We start from the raw sequence: 19019 nt of genomic DNA, 5'->3' as shown, positions 1-19019 counted from the left end.
TATAATGAAGACTGTAGAGGTATAAACTTCACAGAACAACAGCATAGAAATTATATTTTTTCATTTCTGGAAAACTGCCCACAAAATTTCACCTTAATTCCTCATAATTTCTGAGTTTCCAAATCTGAATATATAGCAGTTTCTTTTTGTTGTTAAATTTTATTGCAAGCTTTGCAGTGTATTTCTATGAAGTAAAATATCATACTACACTCTTTATATTTAAATACCTGCTTAGTTTAATTGTTAATATCATTAATAGATGTTACTTAGGTGTAATAAAGTGTTTTTCTCATGTTTTAGCACATATGATTCATGAACAATATATTCTATATTAATATGTTAATATACAAGTGTGCTTTCAAAAAAGTCTAAGAAACTGGGCTTTATTCAGTAATGACGGACTTCATAAATGGTTCCCAAACATCAGGAGAGTAGAGGATTTAGGAATGAATTAAAAACTGCAATTATTCATGAATTTTTTGGATGACTCTTTTCAGTTACACTATTCATTAGAAACTGAAGCTGGATCTGTTTTTGTATTTGTTACAGTGTCCCAGGAAGATCTTGTGTCACGAGAAGAACATGTAAAGTATGTTCCTCCTTCCCTTTGTACCCTGCAAGATGCTGGGTGAAGGGGTAAGCACAGATTTCCACTCTTTATCCTTGCTGCAGGCTATGTGCTTTTAGATGACATGTAGATGTTGGTAAGGAATGTATTCTGTCTCTGAACTGGAAGCTTTGTTATAAATTCAGAAATCTGATAAAATAGGAAATAAATTTGCAGAATTCAAGTATAAAAAATCATCTGCACAAGATAAACTTTGAGAATTATTCCAAAATTTGAAATAGAAAAAATATGATATATCCTCGTTAGGTCTTCAGAGTTAACAATTTGGTTGCTTCCATGCATTCATATAATGAGAATTTAATATTAGATCTTGTGGCCTATTGAAAATGGTTTTGAGTGTAAGTAAATAACAATGGAAAGAGATTGTTTCACACCATTTGTGAATGATTTTCTCAGCAGGAGAAAAATAGTAGTTTTAAGCGTTAAAAGTTTTATTTTTAGTGTTCACACTAAAAGTGAAATCTAGAATGTGAACTTTTTTATTAAAGAGCATGTAAGACTTTTTAGTTTGTGGAGAGAATTCAGAAGGAAATACTGAAGCCCAGTCTTCCAATTGCATTGCAAGACTTTTCACTGTTATCCAGACAGGAATTACTTTTTTTCCCAAGTTTCAGATTTGAGACTTTATGTCTAGTTTAAGCTATTCACCTAACCTACTGCTTAAGTTAAGAAAAAAAAGACCACTCTGTCACAATTCCTCTGTCATTTTAAGGGGATGATTCTTGAAATGGTGTACCTTGTTTTCTTCATTGAAAGAAGCCGTTCACTTCTTTCAATGAAGAAAACTGTAGCTTCGCTACAGTTTAGCGAAGTAAATTTTGCTGTAACAAGTTAAACTGAGAAAGCAGAGTTTGTATTACATAATTTTAATAACCTATAAGCAAGATGTCTAAGCCAACATGACCTTTTAGGTCCCCTTTTCAGTACATGGACAAAGACTGATATTTTCAGAGAGCTGACAGGTGATACTGACTCTAGCCTTCACAGTCTCTGGAGCAGAGACAACTACATTGAATTTGACATTAAACTTTAGGCAGGAAAATCAGAAGATGCAGTATGTAGAAGAGCATGTAACAAATTCTAATTTTTATTCCCATTCTTATGAGTTTGATATATTTCTTTTTAGAGGAAAAAAAAAAGAAAACTACAGGATTCCAGAGAGAATAAACTACTTTTTTTTTTTTTTTTTTCCTTTCTTTCTTTCTTTTCAAAGGGGAGAGGGATCATTAGTTTACAATGATGGTTCTTGTGATTTCTAAAGGCAGGAATACGGACATTCTTGTTCAACAACAGTTAATGAATCCCATACTGATTTTGGTGGTACTGAACATAATCCAAAGAATGAAAAAGTAATCTATGAGTTGTTGATTTACGTCATTCTTTTAAGAAGCATCTATTTAGAGTCTGGCTTAATGTAATTTTCAAAAATAAAATAAAATGCCCCAAACAATTGTGAAGTAACGGTACATACCAAAGTACCTAAATCTGAAATCCTGCAGTTTTTCATACTTGTGAATTATTATCTTTCATTAAAAATGGTACTATTTGCAGACCAAAATGTCAAGATTGCCCTGCTGAAGTTAAAATCATGCTGAAAATCTGGAAGAGACTGGGGATTAATCATGTATTGTATATTGAGAGACTTTTTTCCTCTGCACATAAGCAAGCCTGAAATGAATCTAGCAGTACAAATCATAGTCAAGAAGTTACTATATTGGTCTTTTCAAGGGATGTATCCAGAAATCCATAATGATTCAGGCAGTCAGATGCAATATTTTCTTATATTGTGACATAAAGAATTTCTCAATATATAACCTTTCCAGGAAAAAAAAATTGTTTGTTTGTTTGTGTTTATTTTACTTTTCCAGAAATAGTGTGGATGAACTGAGTTCTTAACTGTAACTTGTACTTTGGTTATATCTTATATCTCAAAAAAATGATGGAAATGTTTATCCAGATCTCCTTCTGACAGTTCCCCTATAAATATTTTTTAGCTGTAAAGTAAATTGCTAAACACATTATATGACAAAAAATTGTTTCTATATAATGAAGAGTCAAAATATTTTCTCAGCAGTACATCCCAAATTCCCATTTATGTTACCCCATTAATGTATACAGCTCTATTTTGGCTCAATGACTTTCCATTTTCAGAACAGATTTAGTAAAAGTGATACGTTACTTATTATACTACAAGTGAATAAATTGCTTTTTCTGTTAGCAAAAATTGTTTTCTTATTCTGTTTTCATCAGCAGTAGTAACTCTTCCTTTCTTCTGTTTTAAATCATGGGATATATTTGTTTAAGCAAGAAAAACAAAATTACCTTTCTTCCAAATTTAGTATTACACATCTTCATATTAAAATCCAATTTAGAACAAGGTTAAGTAGAATAAATACAGCTTCTCATTGCTTTCCTCATTTTGCCTACTGCTGTTCTACTCATTTCAACTGACAAGAGCATTGAGCTGGGAGAGAAGCAAGGTAAATTCAGAAGGAACTGTGAATATATTATCATTGTATTTATTCAGTAGTGCCATCAACTCATATAGATAAATGACACTAATTCAGTATTTTTATAGGCTGAGACCTCACTTGTAGTACAATATTCAGTGACCCTGAAATATATATTATGAAGTAACCTCAAGATGCACAAGCTCCCGTGGGCAACAAAATATCAAATTCACATAAGGATGTTTTGCATTTAAATTAAACAAAAATCCAAGATATGTAAAACATACATTAGGGCAGGATATGGTCCTTTGAATGTTATTCTCAATGCTCGTACCAGCAGCAACCGTCATCTGAAAAAGGGATTCAAAGATTCTGCTGAATGGAACAGAATTTTGTAAAGTGCTACAGTATAATTAAATTACACCATGTTAATAAGATGAATGTTATTAATTATCATTCAAACAAGCTGATCTGAGAAAATAAAAAGTTGCTCAACTGACATTCACAAAGAAAAAATTAAAAGTATCGCTACATCTTTTGGCTAATGTAGTGCTAACAACCAAATATTATATCATTTGTATGTTCTGTACAGTGCTATGCAGAAGTGAACTCTGACACATTGTCAAACAGTCAGATAACTGTGGAAAAATAATTGTACCTCGATGACTAACTTTAAACTGAGTTCTCTACCTAAAGCAAGATTGACCACTTCACAAGAAAGAAGGAAAGTAGGATTTTATCCCCAAAATTACTCAAATTAAAACAGTTTATGGACAGACACATAAGAAACTATTAAATTGTAAGGAAGAATTTACCTATTAAACAGATATTTTTTTTCAAGCTGCCTCAGATTATCTATTGTACCAAACAATCATAATAATGGAAAATAGCACGCGAAAAGTTATATGTTGTTAAAAATCTGAAAGTCCCTTTTAAAGAATACTTTTTAACATTAAATGTTATTTTCCTTCATTTTTCATTACCTTTTCGTGTGTTTTTGCAGAGCCCAACATAAAAAATGCTTCTGTGGGCAATCTAACCAGGTTACTAGACTAACTCTCTAAACAACTTATTTCCATTGTTGAGAGTAATAATAAACACAACATTCATCCTAATTATAGTTGAGCTTTGTCATCTCTCAAAATAAATATTGACCAAAACTTTATTTCTGTGACTATTTACCACTTTAGTAAGTGAGGTGGTAAACCTGGTATTGATAGAGTATATACATATAATTGACAGAGTTCTGAATAGACAGTATTTTTACAGTTCTGAATAGGAAGCATTTTGATATTCAAGTATTTGTAATAGCACCATATAACATCTGAATATACAACATATTACAATGTGGGTTTTATAATGACTTTACTATAATTTAAGATGAATTTAAACTTGACTATGTTGTGGCTTATTTGTGCAGGAAATTAAAATGTGCACATTTTCAGTATTTTTAATATTAACCACAGGCATGTATGCATCTTTCTCTGTCTATGAAGAATATTGCCAATGCACTTAATGTTATGATTTGTATAAATTTTTAAATATTTGAAAGCACTTTACACTTTCAATGCTTTAAAGTATACTTATGCTATTAGTGGGAAGAAAAAGACTAAATCTGGAATTTTAAGCAAAACTCTCCATTCTGCCATCACCAACAAATTCTTATATTGCTTGTCTCAACTTTCCCTTCTTCAAATTCACACCCTTAAATATTTGAAAGCATTTTCATTATACTGTTTTGATTTTTTTTTTAAAGGAAATTTCACTTCATACAAAATAACTACTTCTGAAAAGAACATTTCCATGCAAAGCAACTTTGTGATCAGCTGATGGATAATGTTTAGATGGATATTTAAAACACTGTTAATCCAGAATTTTGTAAGGAAGACACAGCCCACATTATGTCAGGATGACACTGTTTTAAATGAACAATATCTCAGCACAACAAAACACACACATTATGAACTTTATGTATTCAGTATTTGTCTTATACATCTTTATTACTAGCCTAACGCCCATTAAATTTAATTTCAATGTTTATAGATATGAAACTATTTAAAAAGTTAGAAACACATGCACCTAGATTAATGTGTAAATTATTTACATTTTATTGCACATTTTTTGATTAATATACATACAATATGTACACTATATATGATGATTTCTGATAATTTTGTCCTTTCATGTGAAAAGGAGGACTACTGTATACTTTTGACTGCTGCATCTGCGCTGTTATCACGCGCTGTATATTCATCTTTTCTGTACCTAATTGTTTTAATAGCACTAATCTCTTAGCAATTTATTTCAAATTATGTTTTTAACATTTTCCTGTTGGAAAAATATGATGAAAAGTTTATTAATGAAAGGTATAAAATTAACAGTGCTTAATTCTAGTAACTAATATGTTTAAGGTCCAATATTTTGACTATTCAAGCCAGGAAACTTTACATAACTAGAAATGAGTGATTTTTGATCTTTCATTGATGTAAGTCTGTTTTCTTACAGCTGTGGTAATTTCCTATCTAATCATATTCATAGTATAGCTATTATGTCAAGTTCAAGAGAAGAGAACTGAAACAAAAACATTCAATAAAAAGTATGAAACCTGTGCATTATTTCTAAAATTGTTTGTCTTCAAACTATGTATATTAAGGCAAGTATATTTTATTGTCATATGTAAATTTTGAGATACAAAATTCAGGACTGAATTATGCAGTATAAGTAATGCAGCAATTCCCATCTCATGCATGTTGATAAAATATTTAATCTATTAAAGAAGGCATTTAATATTATAACACCTACTTAGTACTTTGTAGTCTAGTAACTGTAACCTATTAAAAGTAATATTCATGAAACTTTCTATTACAGTTTGTTTTTCCTCTTGGAGAAAAATAATAAGCATCAAAATTTATCAAGGGAGATAGCTGGGTCTACAGGGAGAGAAAATACCAAAACCAAAGCTCTAGAACATGTATATGTTCTGGCTTGGGATGAGTGCTTCAACTACTGTTTGCTGTGAACCGCATACACAGGGACAGATTTTCAAGCTTTATCTTAAGTGGTGGACCCTTTCCTCTCTCTATTTGGTTTCCATATAAAAGAGCCCTTTGTGAGGTTGTGGCACATCTGAAAAAAAATTGTGGAATGCAAAGGAAAAAAGCATCACCTGTGAAAAACCCTCTAGGTACACACACAATCAACCTACACCTCCTGGAGTTTCCTTGACTGCATCAGATGATAATCATAAATAATGACCCGCATATGCACCAAACTGGCCTATATTTCACAGATAGATGTGAACAGTGAGAAGGATATCTGAGACTACAATTTCATTCTCCTGTGGAAGCACTAAAATAAAATGCAGTTTCAGCTAATTCTGTAAACTTACCTGCTAGAAATAGCTGAAAGTTCATGAAGTCTAAAATAGTCAGAGTATCTAATACTATTATTCCTGAGCTTACCCCTTGTAGCAACTTTATTTTTTTCTCTGGTTAGTTACATTGAGCTTTCAGGTGATCTTCCTGTTCAGATCACATGAAGCAAGACATTTTCCTAAATACCCACATCATTAGAATCCAAACCTTCTTAATGAGTCTCCAGTCAAAGCTTTAGGAAATTCTGCATTCAGTTCTGATGTGACCAGTACAACATTTAATTTCAATGTGAATTCCAAAATAAGAACATGTATTCAGATTTGCCAGCATAAAAAAAGAAAGTCATATTTCATAATCAGTAGTATCCAAAACTGTTGCCAGAGATACTCACTGAATAAATCTAAATTGTTAGGAGACTGAAGAAATCAATGCATAACTGGGGAAGCCCTATTCTTTAACCTTTGTAGCAGGTATCTGACCATTCAGATCTGCTTCCTGGAAAAGTAATGATAATTATTCTCTCAGAGATAAAAATTCTCCTTTAGAACAGTATTTGGTGCTTCTTCACAAGAACATTTATGTGACCTTTCTTACATCATTCAACAAAGCCTAAAATGCTATTTAAGTATTTCAGTCTATTGAAAATTTCATTCACTCATATTAATGAGTGAAAATAGGCAAAATCAGAAAAGAACTGGTTCTTTCTTCATGTTTATGTCATCTCTTTGTGGGGGAGCTAACTGAGGTAATGTGTTAGAAAGCCATTTGAACAGTCTTCAAGGTAAAAAGCCCCAAAGACACAAACCAGTTACCTACTTTCTAGAGCCATTCCCGTGAATAATCCCCACTTTCACAGTACATAAGATATGACATTTCAATAAGTTTATACTTCATAGTGAAATTCGCTACCTATTCTCTACAACAACCACCCCAGGACACCCAGACTATAAAATTAACCTCAGCTAAGCCTGCCCTGAAGAAATGAAGCCTATTACACATACTACTCCATTCAGCTAACAAAATCATTTCAATGAGCCATATCTTCAGCTCACGCTGAAATCAGTTTAATCCAGATTCAAATGATAGACCCATTTGGACAAATGCATACTAATGCAGAATCTGTAGTTTTTCTTTTGTTTATTTGCTTTTTGAGCATAACTTGAACTATAGGTCATACTAAAAAATAGACAGCTCTCATTGCAATTGAAGGCCATAAGGCCTCACTGAACATCATGGTGCATTACATCATAGATACATCAGACTTCTCTGATATCTGTGACGGTACAAGCCTATTCTAACAACTTTAAACAGTTATGTTGCCATGTGAATTCACAGTAACTACGTAGATGTCATTCATATTGCCTGATCTAAAGAGAAAGATAAGTGTCATATCCATGTGGTGGCAAAGTGTAATTTAATAATCACAAAGGTATATTTAAAAATTCACAGGCTGAATACTGGATAATTTTCTGTGACAGTTATCCCACTGATGTGTTCTCTTTTACTGAAAACTGTTTCAGACCTTGACTGGACAGAACCCTGGGACACCTCATCTGGTTAGTCACACATGAACTGATAATCTTCAGAGATCACTTCCAAGCTAAGTTGTGCTATGATTCTATTACATTTCAATATTAAACTGTTATTTTCAATATTTATTTTTATAGAACACATAGTTCTCATGATGCTAGATTTGGTACCTATAAACTGAGAAAGATAGAGAGAACTCCTTTGGACAGAAGGGAAACAAGCCAGTCTATGTATCTAGACAACCTGGACACGATTTTAATCCCGAGAACAGTTCTGCTGATACCTCTGCACTTGCCTGTGCAAGAGATCTCTTCCATCACTTTCCCAGATCTTTTCCATCACTTTTAAGTGGTGGTTTGAAGCCCTTGGGGCTTGCTTGGGAAAAATTAAAGAAGTCTGTGACAACTAACAAGTGATTTCAGATCTTCATTGCTGACCTCATTATGAAAAAAAATGACATGTCCTTCCTCTTCTGCAGCCACCTCTGAGACTCACCAGTTGGCTATAAGTCTTAAAACTGCCTGTAAAGGGTGGCTTAGAAAACAGTGAAGCAATGAAGACAACTCTTTCAGGCTCACTGAAGACCAAACTTGCCTGTCAAAATTTGTTCTTGGGTAAGGGTTGACTGCACCCTCTGGGACACATTAGACCCCATGCAGAATTCCAGCAGGTGGCTCAGACACACAGCCCACTTGCAAGGTAGACTTTTAGGTGGAAAAGATGAAAGACAGACTGTGCCACACTTAGATCTATTGAGGAAACCACTCCTTCAGTGTAACGGAAGCATAACTAGGGAGGTCAAAAAAATGTAACGGATACATTTAAATCTCTCCTGGCTAGTCAAGTAGGGGACTTAACTAAATAAAGAAGTTGGCATTTATTCTGGAAAATGAACCCAGCAGGTTGATGAATTGACCTTTAAGATCATCAAGTCCAGCCATCAGCCTGACCTAGCAAATTCCATCACTAAACCATATCTCTTAGTGCCACATCCACAAGTCTCTTAAATACCTCTGTGGATAGGGACTCCACTACTTCCCTAGGCAGCCTACCTCTTCATAAAGCCACCATCTTCATAAAGCAGTTCTTTCTTACATCCAATCTAAACTTCCTCTGGTGCAACTTGAGGCCATTTCCTCAAATCCTACCATTTGTCACCTGAAAAAAGGAGACTGACACCCACCTCACTGCAACCTTCTTTCAGGCAGTTCTAGGAAGTGCTGAGGTCTTTCCTCAGACTCCTCCAGACTAAATGACCCCACTTCCCTCAGCTTCTCCTCATAAGTCTTGTTTTCTATTCCCTTCACCAACTTCGTTGCTATTCTCTGTACATGCTCAAGCACCTCAGTGTCCTTCTTGTAGTGAGAGGCCCAAAACTGAACAAAGTAGTTGAGGTGTAGTGTCACCAGTGCCAAGTGCAAATGAACAATCACTGTTCCAGTCCTGCTGACTACACTATTTCTGATGCAGGCCAAGATGCCATTGGCACTTGTAGACATATTATAAGAACATTTGATGTTTATTGTGCGTATACACACATGCAGACCTATATCTATTCACATATATTTGTACATACACTATGCATAAATTAATAATTACTATATGCTTGATGATGATGACATGCAGGAAAAAAAAGAAATTAAAAAGAATAACAAAAGCCACACTCTACCACCATCTACATCTATATTAGCTCTCTGGTATGTGCAATGACCTGTACATACTTGACTTTGTACATGGGAACATTCTCACTGAGCCACAGGAAACTTGCTCTCCCTGTAGAGTTAAATCTACATGTTAAAAAAATTGCAAGATCTGGTCCTTAAAATCTAATATGTAGAAAGACAAGCCTTGCAGTGTAGAAATCTTCCCACAGGACTGTTACATGATGATACAAGATGACATAAGTAAGTAAGCATTTTAAAGAGATAAGATTCATATTTATTTCTTACCAGTATCAGAGTGAAAGAACTGTCTAATTATTCCTTGATTAATCATTTTGAAAATCTTTTGGGATGTGAATGCTGAAAAATACTGTAGTTAAAACACCATCTTATATTTAAACTATAAAGTGTTGATTTAAATGTATTGAATTTAGGACTTTTTTTTTTAATAGCAAGGTTTGGAACAGTGATCACAGAAGCAGTGTTTGAATTTATGTAGCCATTAAGATTTTTTGAGATCATGTGTCCGTGTTGTAGCAAGGCACAGAACTAATTCAGCCATATCCTCTATTGTTAAAAATTTATTGTTAAAATTTTTTCAAAATTTACATCCAGGTTAGATAAAGCTCAAGTGTACCTGAGAAGCCTATACAGGTTTCAAAAACCTCATCTTATGAGAGAGAGAAATCTTAAGAATGAGGCATGGTTCACAGTGACATTGAAAGCTCTCTCAAAGGCAAAATGAAGCCAAAATTTTGCAAATGTGTTTAAAATATAGTGAATCATACTTGCTTTAATTTGAAAATTTAGCTTACTGTTGTCCTATTCTAACTATATGACTATGGCAGACAGCAAAGCTGAAAGCATGCCTAAATCTATTTCATGAGCAGTACACAATTTTGCTTGCCCAAAAAAGTAAGGTGAAGCCTATTTCAAACTATTCCTATTTTAATCCTCAGCTTTCTATATAGGGAAAAAATAGTAGGACTGTAAATGCCAGTTTGGTAGAGCAAAATGTTTTGTTTTGTTTTATTTTAGAGTAAATATTTCCCTGATTTTCCTGAATGCATATGACTGTACGTGAAATTTCTTGGAAACCAAGGGACAATTTGCCCCCTGGTATCTTAGAAGCAGGACGAAGACGAAGAAAAGGTACCTATGGTGAGTGCAGAATGTGGTGCTTTCTTGCAGTCCTGAGAAAGATTCTGCTCTCCTGGGGCTGTGGAGGCCCCCTCAGACACATGTGCTCTACATGAGTGTGGCCACAAAAAAACCAGCAACCAGTACAACCTCCATGTGCACTAGGGAGGACCAGAATGGATTTCCTGAGTACAATTAACATGTAAGAAGAAGTAAAGATGGTAAGTAATAAAGGAACCTTTACTGAATGCTGTGATCATGTTGATCTTTGATTTTTTCATATACTTTTCAGAAGTTCTTTAGAGTGCAGACAGGTAGAGTTCGAGTTCACAACAGTGTTTTTACAGAATTTATTATGTATATGTTTTCAGAGAAAATGCTTTACAAAGCCTAAAGCGTCTTTTCTTTTTTTTTTTTTTTTTTTTTTTTTTGTATTTAATTCCAGTAAGAGATCTGATATCTTGAATGTGTGTGATAATGACAAAAAGGTTGAAAAATAGTTGTGAGGAATTTTGTGACTAAGCATTATCACTACACAAGAGGCAAATGTCATTTTGCCTGGAGAAGCCCACTGCAGATTTTACTTCGTACTTAGGTATCCTGCTATCTTGTTTCATGATTACGCAAGTGTTGTTATGATGGGAAAAAAAATAATAAAAAAATCCACCCTTATGAATTCTCAAACGTCAAGACTCAGAGCAAGTTAATTGCATCATAAAAAAAAATATATTTGTGTTTTACTGTTTATGATGTGTATTTACTTAGCGAGGCTACTCTTTAAAGGCACTTAGTACACCTTTATCATTTAATCGTACATGTACACCTTTATCATTTAGCTGTACATACATATACATAAAAGAATTTAAACTTTGACTCAAGGCAACTCATCAAAATTTAAACTGAACTTAAGTGCTCTGAGCAACAACAAACTGGTCTTTTAAGGAAAGTCTTCAGAATAGTCTATATGGAAATTGTAGTCATAGATAGATGAGCTTCAGTAATGGTTTATCCTTCATATCCAGAGAAGTATTAAGTATAACAAAACAGCTTGTATTAATTTAAAGTTTCCTTCATCAGTCTGGGAACATCCTCTTGTACCCCCTGTACAAATCATTGCAAGTTATTTGTTATGTGCGAGCTTTATACCATTTATGCTATGCTGGTACATGAATCCCTAATATTCCAAACTTTAAATGTAAACTAATGACAACTCCTAAGAAAAGTAACAGAAAACATCTAAGGTAATGAGGAGTTCTCTCTTCAGACGGTAATGTGGAAAACTCCAGTTTAATTTATCTTACAAAGAAAAAAGGACATAATATCTTGCCTGAACTCAGTCCCCTGGTGCAGGGTGAAAAAGAAATGACCTGACACAGTCCATCCCCTGTGGTCAGAGAAGCCAGTTGTGAAGAATTGACCATACCCTGCCACACTGCTGTGTTCAGCACAGCTGTGTCAAGAGACCAAGGGAGAGTGAAGAAAACTGCTTCAGTGCCCTACAGGGACAAACTGAGAGACTCTGCCTGTGACTCTGATTCCCCTACCCTAGACTCAACACAGAGGAGGGCTGGGGAATATTGGATAGACCACATTTAATAATTTCTGAGTGGTTCATTAAATTGTAAATCTGAAGGATGTGAATGCAGAGCAAAAAATAATTATCTTGCATAAACTGAGTGTAAAACGGAAGGTTGCTGTGGTATAACTTTCATATACACAGTTACCATCATCTCAAGGCACAAGCTTCAATCTTCAATATCTATCATCATGTCAAGGGCTACGAAGATGGTGAAAGGCCTGGAGGGGAAGACGTACGAGGAACGGCTGAGGGCACTGGGCCTGTTCAGCCTGGAGAAGAGGAGGCTGAGGGGAGACCTCATCGCAGTCTACAACTTCCTCGTAAGGGGGTGTCGAGAGGCAGGAGACCTTTTCTCCATTAACACCAGTGACAGGACCCGCGGGAACGGGGTTAAGCTGAGGCAGGGGAAATTTAGGCTTGACATCAGGAGGGGGTTCTTCACAGAGAGGGTGGTTGCACACTGGAACAGGCTCCCCAGGGAAGTGGTCACTGCACCGAGCCTGTCTGAATTTAAGAAGAGATTGGACTGTGCACTTAGTCACATGGTCTGAACTTTTGGGTAGACCTGTGCGGTGTCAAGAGTTGGACTTGATGATCCTTAAGGGTCCCTTCCAACTCAGGATATTCTATGATTCTATGATTCTATGATGTCATTGATAAACATTATTGAACGTGATAGTTTTGAATATTATCTGGGAAAATACATATGAAAAGGATTTTAAAGAATATACACTGCCTTCCCTCTTCCACCTACCCCCTCCCCCCATCTTTCTTTTATATGCATTTTGGAAAGGTATCCACCACACAGTGCTTCTCTTCATTTATAATGATTTCCCCCCCCCTTTTTTTTTTTTTTAAATACTATATAGTCATTAAGTGAATCTACTCCTGATCTATCTGTCTTTGGCTATAGGAGAAAGAGGGAACACTATTTTAAAAGTTGTAGAGCTGGGTGAAGTTAAAGAGAAAAATAAAAACTATGTAAGAGCACTCTGTTGCCTGATGACGCAAGAGGAATGATTTTTTTTCATTAAAGCTCTGCCCATTCTAATTCCAACAACAATAGGTCAGCTGAGATTATTAGTCTAAATCCTAGACCGCATGAAAGGAGTTTCATATTCTATTTTGTACAGGTTAAGTATCACTTTTAAAACTAAAACCTCATTCTATAAGCTCAATAAATACAGGTAACGTTGTTACACCCTGTTTTTTTTTTTTTCTTATAGTCTGTCCACTAAGAGAAAGATGTTCCCAGAAATGTAGATATCTGGTGGCCTATAGAGTGTTTTACTATAACAGTTATTAATTTGATGCTTTGTTTTAAATGTTTATCCTTCCAGGGAAAAATACAGCTTTCTCTTGAAGATATGAGTGGGATAGGCATATGATACTGCTAATTCCTGGGGGATTTAATGCTACTCTGTTCAGCTAGCTTCCACGAGATTTGTCTCTCTCCCTCTCTGACTGTACAACATTTTGCTGGTCCTGAATAGATCAGGGTCATCACATGCATTCTTGCTGTCTTACAACAATTATTATTTATTTAAAATAAATTTTATTAAAACTGGCCACAAGATTTGCTAGGCACTGTGCAGGTACAGGTCTGAGAATTTTTATTTTCTGAAAAATGGCAGAAGAGAACATTTCAAGTGTGTATAAATAATTCACAGTACTTGCTTTATTTACTTTTCCTAGGAAGTACTGAAGCCCAAGCCACAGATTTCAGCAGCAGTAGTTTTATTTTAACTTAAAGACCTCCAAATCCATTGAGTTCTCAAAAGACATTGAAACGCCAAACAAATATATACCAATGCAGTGCTACTTTCATGATTTACCCACAGTTTCAGGAACTGAAGCTGCTTAGGATGCTGTAAAGTAGCAGCAAAGGCAAATTAACAAGTCTATGTGTTTTTATTTATTTATTTTTTTTTTCCTCAGCTGTTCATAACCCTTTGGGCATCAGCCAGATGTCAGAAATCAGTTCAGCTTCACATTAATGTCATTTGAGAAAGTCATAAGGAGAGGCAGATGCAAGCAGAAAAACTACACCTTGGAAAGACAGCTCAAAGATGGAGGATACAGGTGGAGAGGAGTTGGAGGCACTTTCACGGAAAACAACTAAGAAGCTATGAGAGACAAAGAGACAACACAGAACACTGTTTTTAAGTATCCTCTTGAAAATAAATCTGAAAAGTGTATTTCTGATAGAAAATAAGTGATTATTTGCATTAACCCTCAAATGTAGTGTTTCTTCTCTTGTATCGCACTAGGGAGTGGAAATAATGTGATCATCCATGGAGTCTGACTCAGAAGTTGTTACTGTGGAAACAATAAACTCCCAGTTATCCCTGAATTTGTGCAGGATTTGCTGCTCCACCTGGATACATACAAGTCCATGATCTGACGGGATTCATCTCAGAGTACTCAGAGAGCTGGTTGAAGTCATCATAGGACCTCTCTCAAATATCTTTCAATGGTCTTGAGAATTGGAAAAGGTCCCAGTTGACTGGAAGCTGGCAAATGTAGTCCCAATTTTCAAGAAGGGCAAGAAAGAAGATCCTGGCTATTACAGGCCTGTCAGTCTCACTGAAGTGCCTGGCAAAATTATGGAGAAGATTATTCCGGGAGTTATTGAAAAACACCTACATGACAGCACAGTCTTTGGTCAGAGCCAACATGGGTTCCCTAGGGGAGGGTCATGTCTAGCTAACTTAATTTCCTTCTACAACAAGATCACCCAGCTAGTTGACCAAAGGAAGCCAGTCAATGTAATCTTTCTGGACTTCAGTAAAGCTTTCAATACTATCTCTCACAGTATCCTTCTGGACAAAATGCCGATAATACAGCTAGATAAAAGCATAATAAATGGTGAACAATTGGTGACATGTCAGGCCCAGAGTGTTCTTGTAAATGGGGTTACATCACGCTGGTGACCTATCACTAGTGGGGTTCCCAAGGACTCCATTTTAGGACCAGTCCTCTTCAATGCTTTCATAAAGGATTTGGATGAAGGACTTGAAGGTTTTTTGAGCAAATTCATTGACAATACCAAATTGGGTGGAGCTGTTGATTCCATTGAGGGTGGTGAGGCCTTGCAGGGAGATCTGGACAAATTAGAGAACTGAGCAATTACCAACAATATGAAGCTTAACCAGAGCAAGTGCCGGATTCTGCACCTGGGAAGGGGCCAACCCTGCTTATATGTACAGACTGAAGGACTAGATACTGAAGAAAGGGATCTGATCACTTGTGTTTTTCAGCCTGGAGATGAGAAGACTGAAGGGACACCTTCTCACAGTCTACAGCTTCCTCAGAAGGGGGAATGGAAGGGCAGGTGCTGATTTCTTCTTTCTGGTGACCCGTGATAGGACCCAAGGGAACAGCTTGAAGGTGCCACAGGGGAGATTCAGGTTAGACATCAGGAAAAGGTTTTTCTCCAAGAGTATGATCAGGCACTGAAAGAGGCTCCGCAGGGACCTGATCACAGCACCAAGCCTGTCAGAGTTCAAGTTTTGGACAATGCTCACAGACACATGGTCTGATTTGATTTGATTTTATTTATTTTATTTTTTATATATTTTTTAATTTTATTATTTTATTATTTTTGGATGGTCCTTTGGGGACCCAGGATTTGGACTCGATGATCCTTTTAGGTACCTTCCTACTCAGATATTCTAGGGAGTCCCAAGAGATAAAAAAATCCCAACCCCCCAAATCCAATACCATCAAAATAAAAAACAATCCTTTTTTTTTTTTTTTTAAACGAAATGTTTAAAATTCCATTCACATTAATGTATGCACTTAACCTGTTTAAAAATAACACTGAGTTTCTCTTTTGTAAGCAAATCTCTCCGCTTGCAATGAACTAAAGAAATAAATCTAGTAGGTGACAAAACAAAATGCAAACTGGATTCCTTCAAAACATGCTAGATCTCATGAACCAAGATTTAGAGGATTTAGAGCCTTACTATCTTACAGTAATTACCCATAAAATATTTTGATGCACTTGTCTGGCAAGTCAATTTTATTCACACATAAAGGTATTTAGAAAAATGCTACTGCAGAATTTTTTTTATTGTATAAATTAAAGTCTTCCAAATGAATAATATGAATTTTTGTAACTTATGAGAAGATTCTGCACATTTTCACTTAAACATATAGAGAGGTTGAATTCATAAACATCATATAGGTTTGAGCAGCCAATTTGTTTAGAATGGTTTCCAAGTTATCCTTAACCTAAAACAGATTTTCTTATTTCTAGATGTTTTATTTGATTTATTTTTACAAAGATACATTTGAATTGGTTTATGTATGACTGAATACCACTTGTTCCACTTGGCAAACAATCCTTTTTTTTTTTTTAAAAAAAACAACAAACAAAAAAAGAAAAACAAACAAACAAAACCAAACAAACAAATCAAAGACCTAACACAAAAAAAATGGCAGCTAGAAGATTCAGATCAGGAGCATACATCAAAATTCCATTTTTAAGTTCATTCTTTCATTTTTACCTATGCAGATTTTCATGACCAGGATTACTCAGAGCATGGGAAGGCCTCCAACTCTGTGAAAATCTGTCTTTCTCACCAAACACAAGAAGAAAGTATATAGAATATATAACATAGTATCGTCAGCACAAAATGAAAAGAAAAATAGGGAAAATACAGTTGTAGATGTTCACAGAGAGGAAAAGTTATTTTTCAGAAAGTGATAGCACACTTCCATCATCCGTCAGATCTACCTTAGTCAAGCCTTCTTGGACTTTTGCTAAAGTGCAGGATTTATCTAATCTTAGTTATTCACCATCTATAGTTAGTGTAAACATATTTAGAATGTAACTCATCTGGCCTATGTCATGATCTGTTTTAGGATGAATATCACGTAGAACTGGTTATTTTTCTTTACTAACTATAACTCAAATATAGATTTCTACATTTGATAACTAGTAGGTAGGAGAGGGACTTTATCTAGTCTTTGCACAGGAGCTTTTATAAAAAGAATTATTAAAAAGCACATGTTCAAAAAATTAAATTAAATTCTAATTGCAAAGGAAAGAACTGAAACAACTTTGATTTAAAATAAATATGAAACTTTTCAGGATGAACAGATTGAGAATTTTGTGTCCTTATGTAATAAACAACATGTTTATTAGCAAAAGCTTTTTAAAGCTCTTTCTCAGCCATCATTTTTGACACAGGCTTACAACTCAAGCATGTCTCCATGTGTAATATTCCTTTCTGTCTCTTGGAGCTTTATCATTTTCAAATCAGATGGATTTTCCTAACAGAATATTGAAAGAACTATATCTTTTTTAATGAAAATGAACAGAAATGGGTGTTGAAATTCTTTGTATTTCTCTAAGGGCAAGGGTGGTTAAAGTGTGTGTGCATCAGATGAAAATTACCAAGACAGCAGTAACTAAGGAAAGAAAGGTGCCTGGAAAGAAAGGATATCCTGATACCTCAAATCTTGCAGCACTTCTCTGCATACAGGTATTCTACCTAAATAAGCATCTAGATTTTAGACTATAACAACCATTATCATGCACATATAAAACTGGGACTATAGCACACCTTAAAATGTTGATTTTAAGAGCACATGCTTCACTGACAGTCATGAAAAGAATATAACAAAACAGTAAAACATTACCCTGGCAACACTTGCTCAAACAACCAAAGAATTAGCATCAAAGCATCACTGGATAAATACTGGCTATATTTTTTTTTTCTCAGATTCACTAACACAGCAACGTAAAAGACTGCAGATCCAGACAAAACAATCTTTTGAGTACATGACAACTGCAGATTTAGAGAAATGTATATCACTAAAGAAAGAATCTAGTTTGCAGAACAGGTATTCTAGTGTAAAAAATCCAAATTTGAACCCTGACTGTCTGACAACAACACTAATATTTTCTAGTGAGAAAAGTGAGGAAAAACAAATGTAGCTTTCTGACATTAAAAAAAAAAAACAAACAAACAAAAAAAACACATTGAAATTTTGTCCTATTATCACTGAAAAGTTGTCAATTGTAACAAAACTATAGTATGATTATATCTGCATATTATACATGCTTTGAGAATTAGTTTTTTAAGGTATAAGGTGCTCATAAAACATAGAAGATGAAAGGAAAGATGTGGACTAATAGCCCCCAGACAAAGCATCTCCTTAGGAGAAACAGCAAGCTGTCAAGATTTTATAAATATCTGAGCATTGTGAATTGTGCAAGTCCTCTAACAGTTGGAAAAGGAGAGATCAGAATACTCTGATCAACTGAAAGAAAATTCCTACAGAGAAGAAATTGAGACAGCAAAGATCAAAGGGATGAAAGGGTTGTTAGACACTGAAACAGGCTGCCCAGGGAAGTGGTGGAGTCACCATCCCTGGAGGTCTTTAAAAGACGTTTAGATGTAGAGCTTAGGGATATGGTTTAGTGGGGACTGTTAGTGTTAGGTCAGAGGTTGGACTCGATGATCTTGAGGTCTCTTCCAACCTAGAAATTCTGTGATTCTGTGATTCTGTGATCAATAAAGGGCAGCTGTGATCCAGAGTCTGTACCAAGGAAGCTGAAATTAAATTTTTCACACAGCTCATCCAAATTAAATGTAATTCAGAGTACTTGAAGTTAAAAGATTCCTGACGTATTGATGAATAAGG

The 19019-nt window shown here is 35.0% G+C and overlaps 1 protein-coding gene across 15 annotated transcripts in view; it reads right to left on the bottom strand.

Annotated features, from left to right (window-relative positions):
• The window catches only part of PPFIA2 (PTPRF interacting protein alpha 2), a 328207-nt gene that overhangs the window by 151897 nt on the left and 157291 nt on the right, over positions 1-19019 (bottom strand). For 9 of the 15 annotated variants that reach the window (XM_072037122.1, XM_072037130.1, XM_038181210.2 and 6 more), the window contains one exon: positions 3366-3428. The exons of the other annotated variants lie outside the window; for them this stretch is intronic. In XM_072037122.1, coding sequence (XP_071893223.1) covers positions 3366-3428 — 63 coding nt within the window. The remainder of the gene's footprint in view (positions 1-3365; positions 3429-19019) is intronic. 15 annotated transcript variants of the gene reach the window in all.

The sequence above is a fragment of the Anas platyrhynchos genome, chromosome 1, assembly GCF_047663525.1.
Source record: "Anas platyrhynchos isolate ZD024472 breed Pekin duck chromosome 1, IASCAAS_PekinDuck_T2T, whole genome shotgun sequence".
NCBI lineage: Eukaryota > Metazoa > Chordata > Aves > Anseriformes > Anatidae > Anas > Anas platyrhynchos.
The sequence above is the reverse complement of the archived record's forward strand: the minus strand, read 5'-3'. Positions and strand labels throughout refer to the sequence as shown.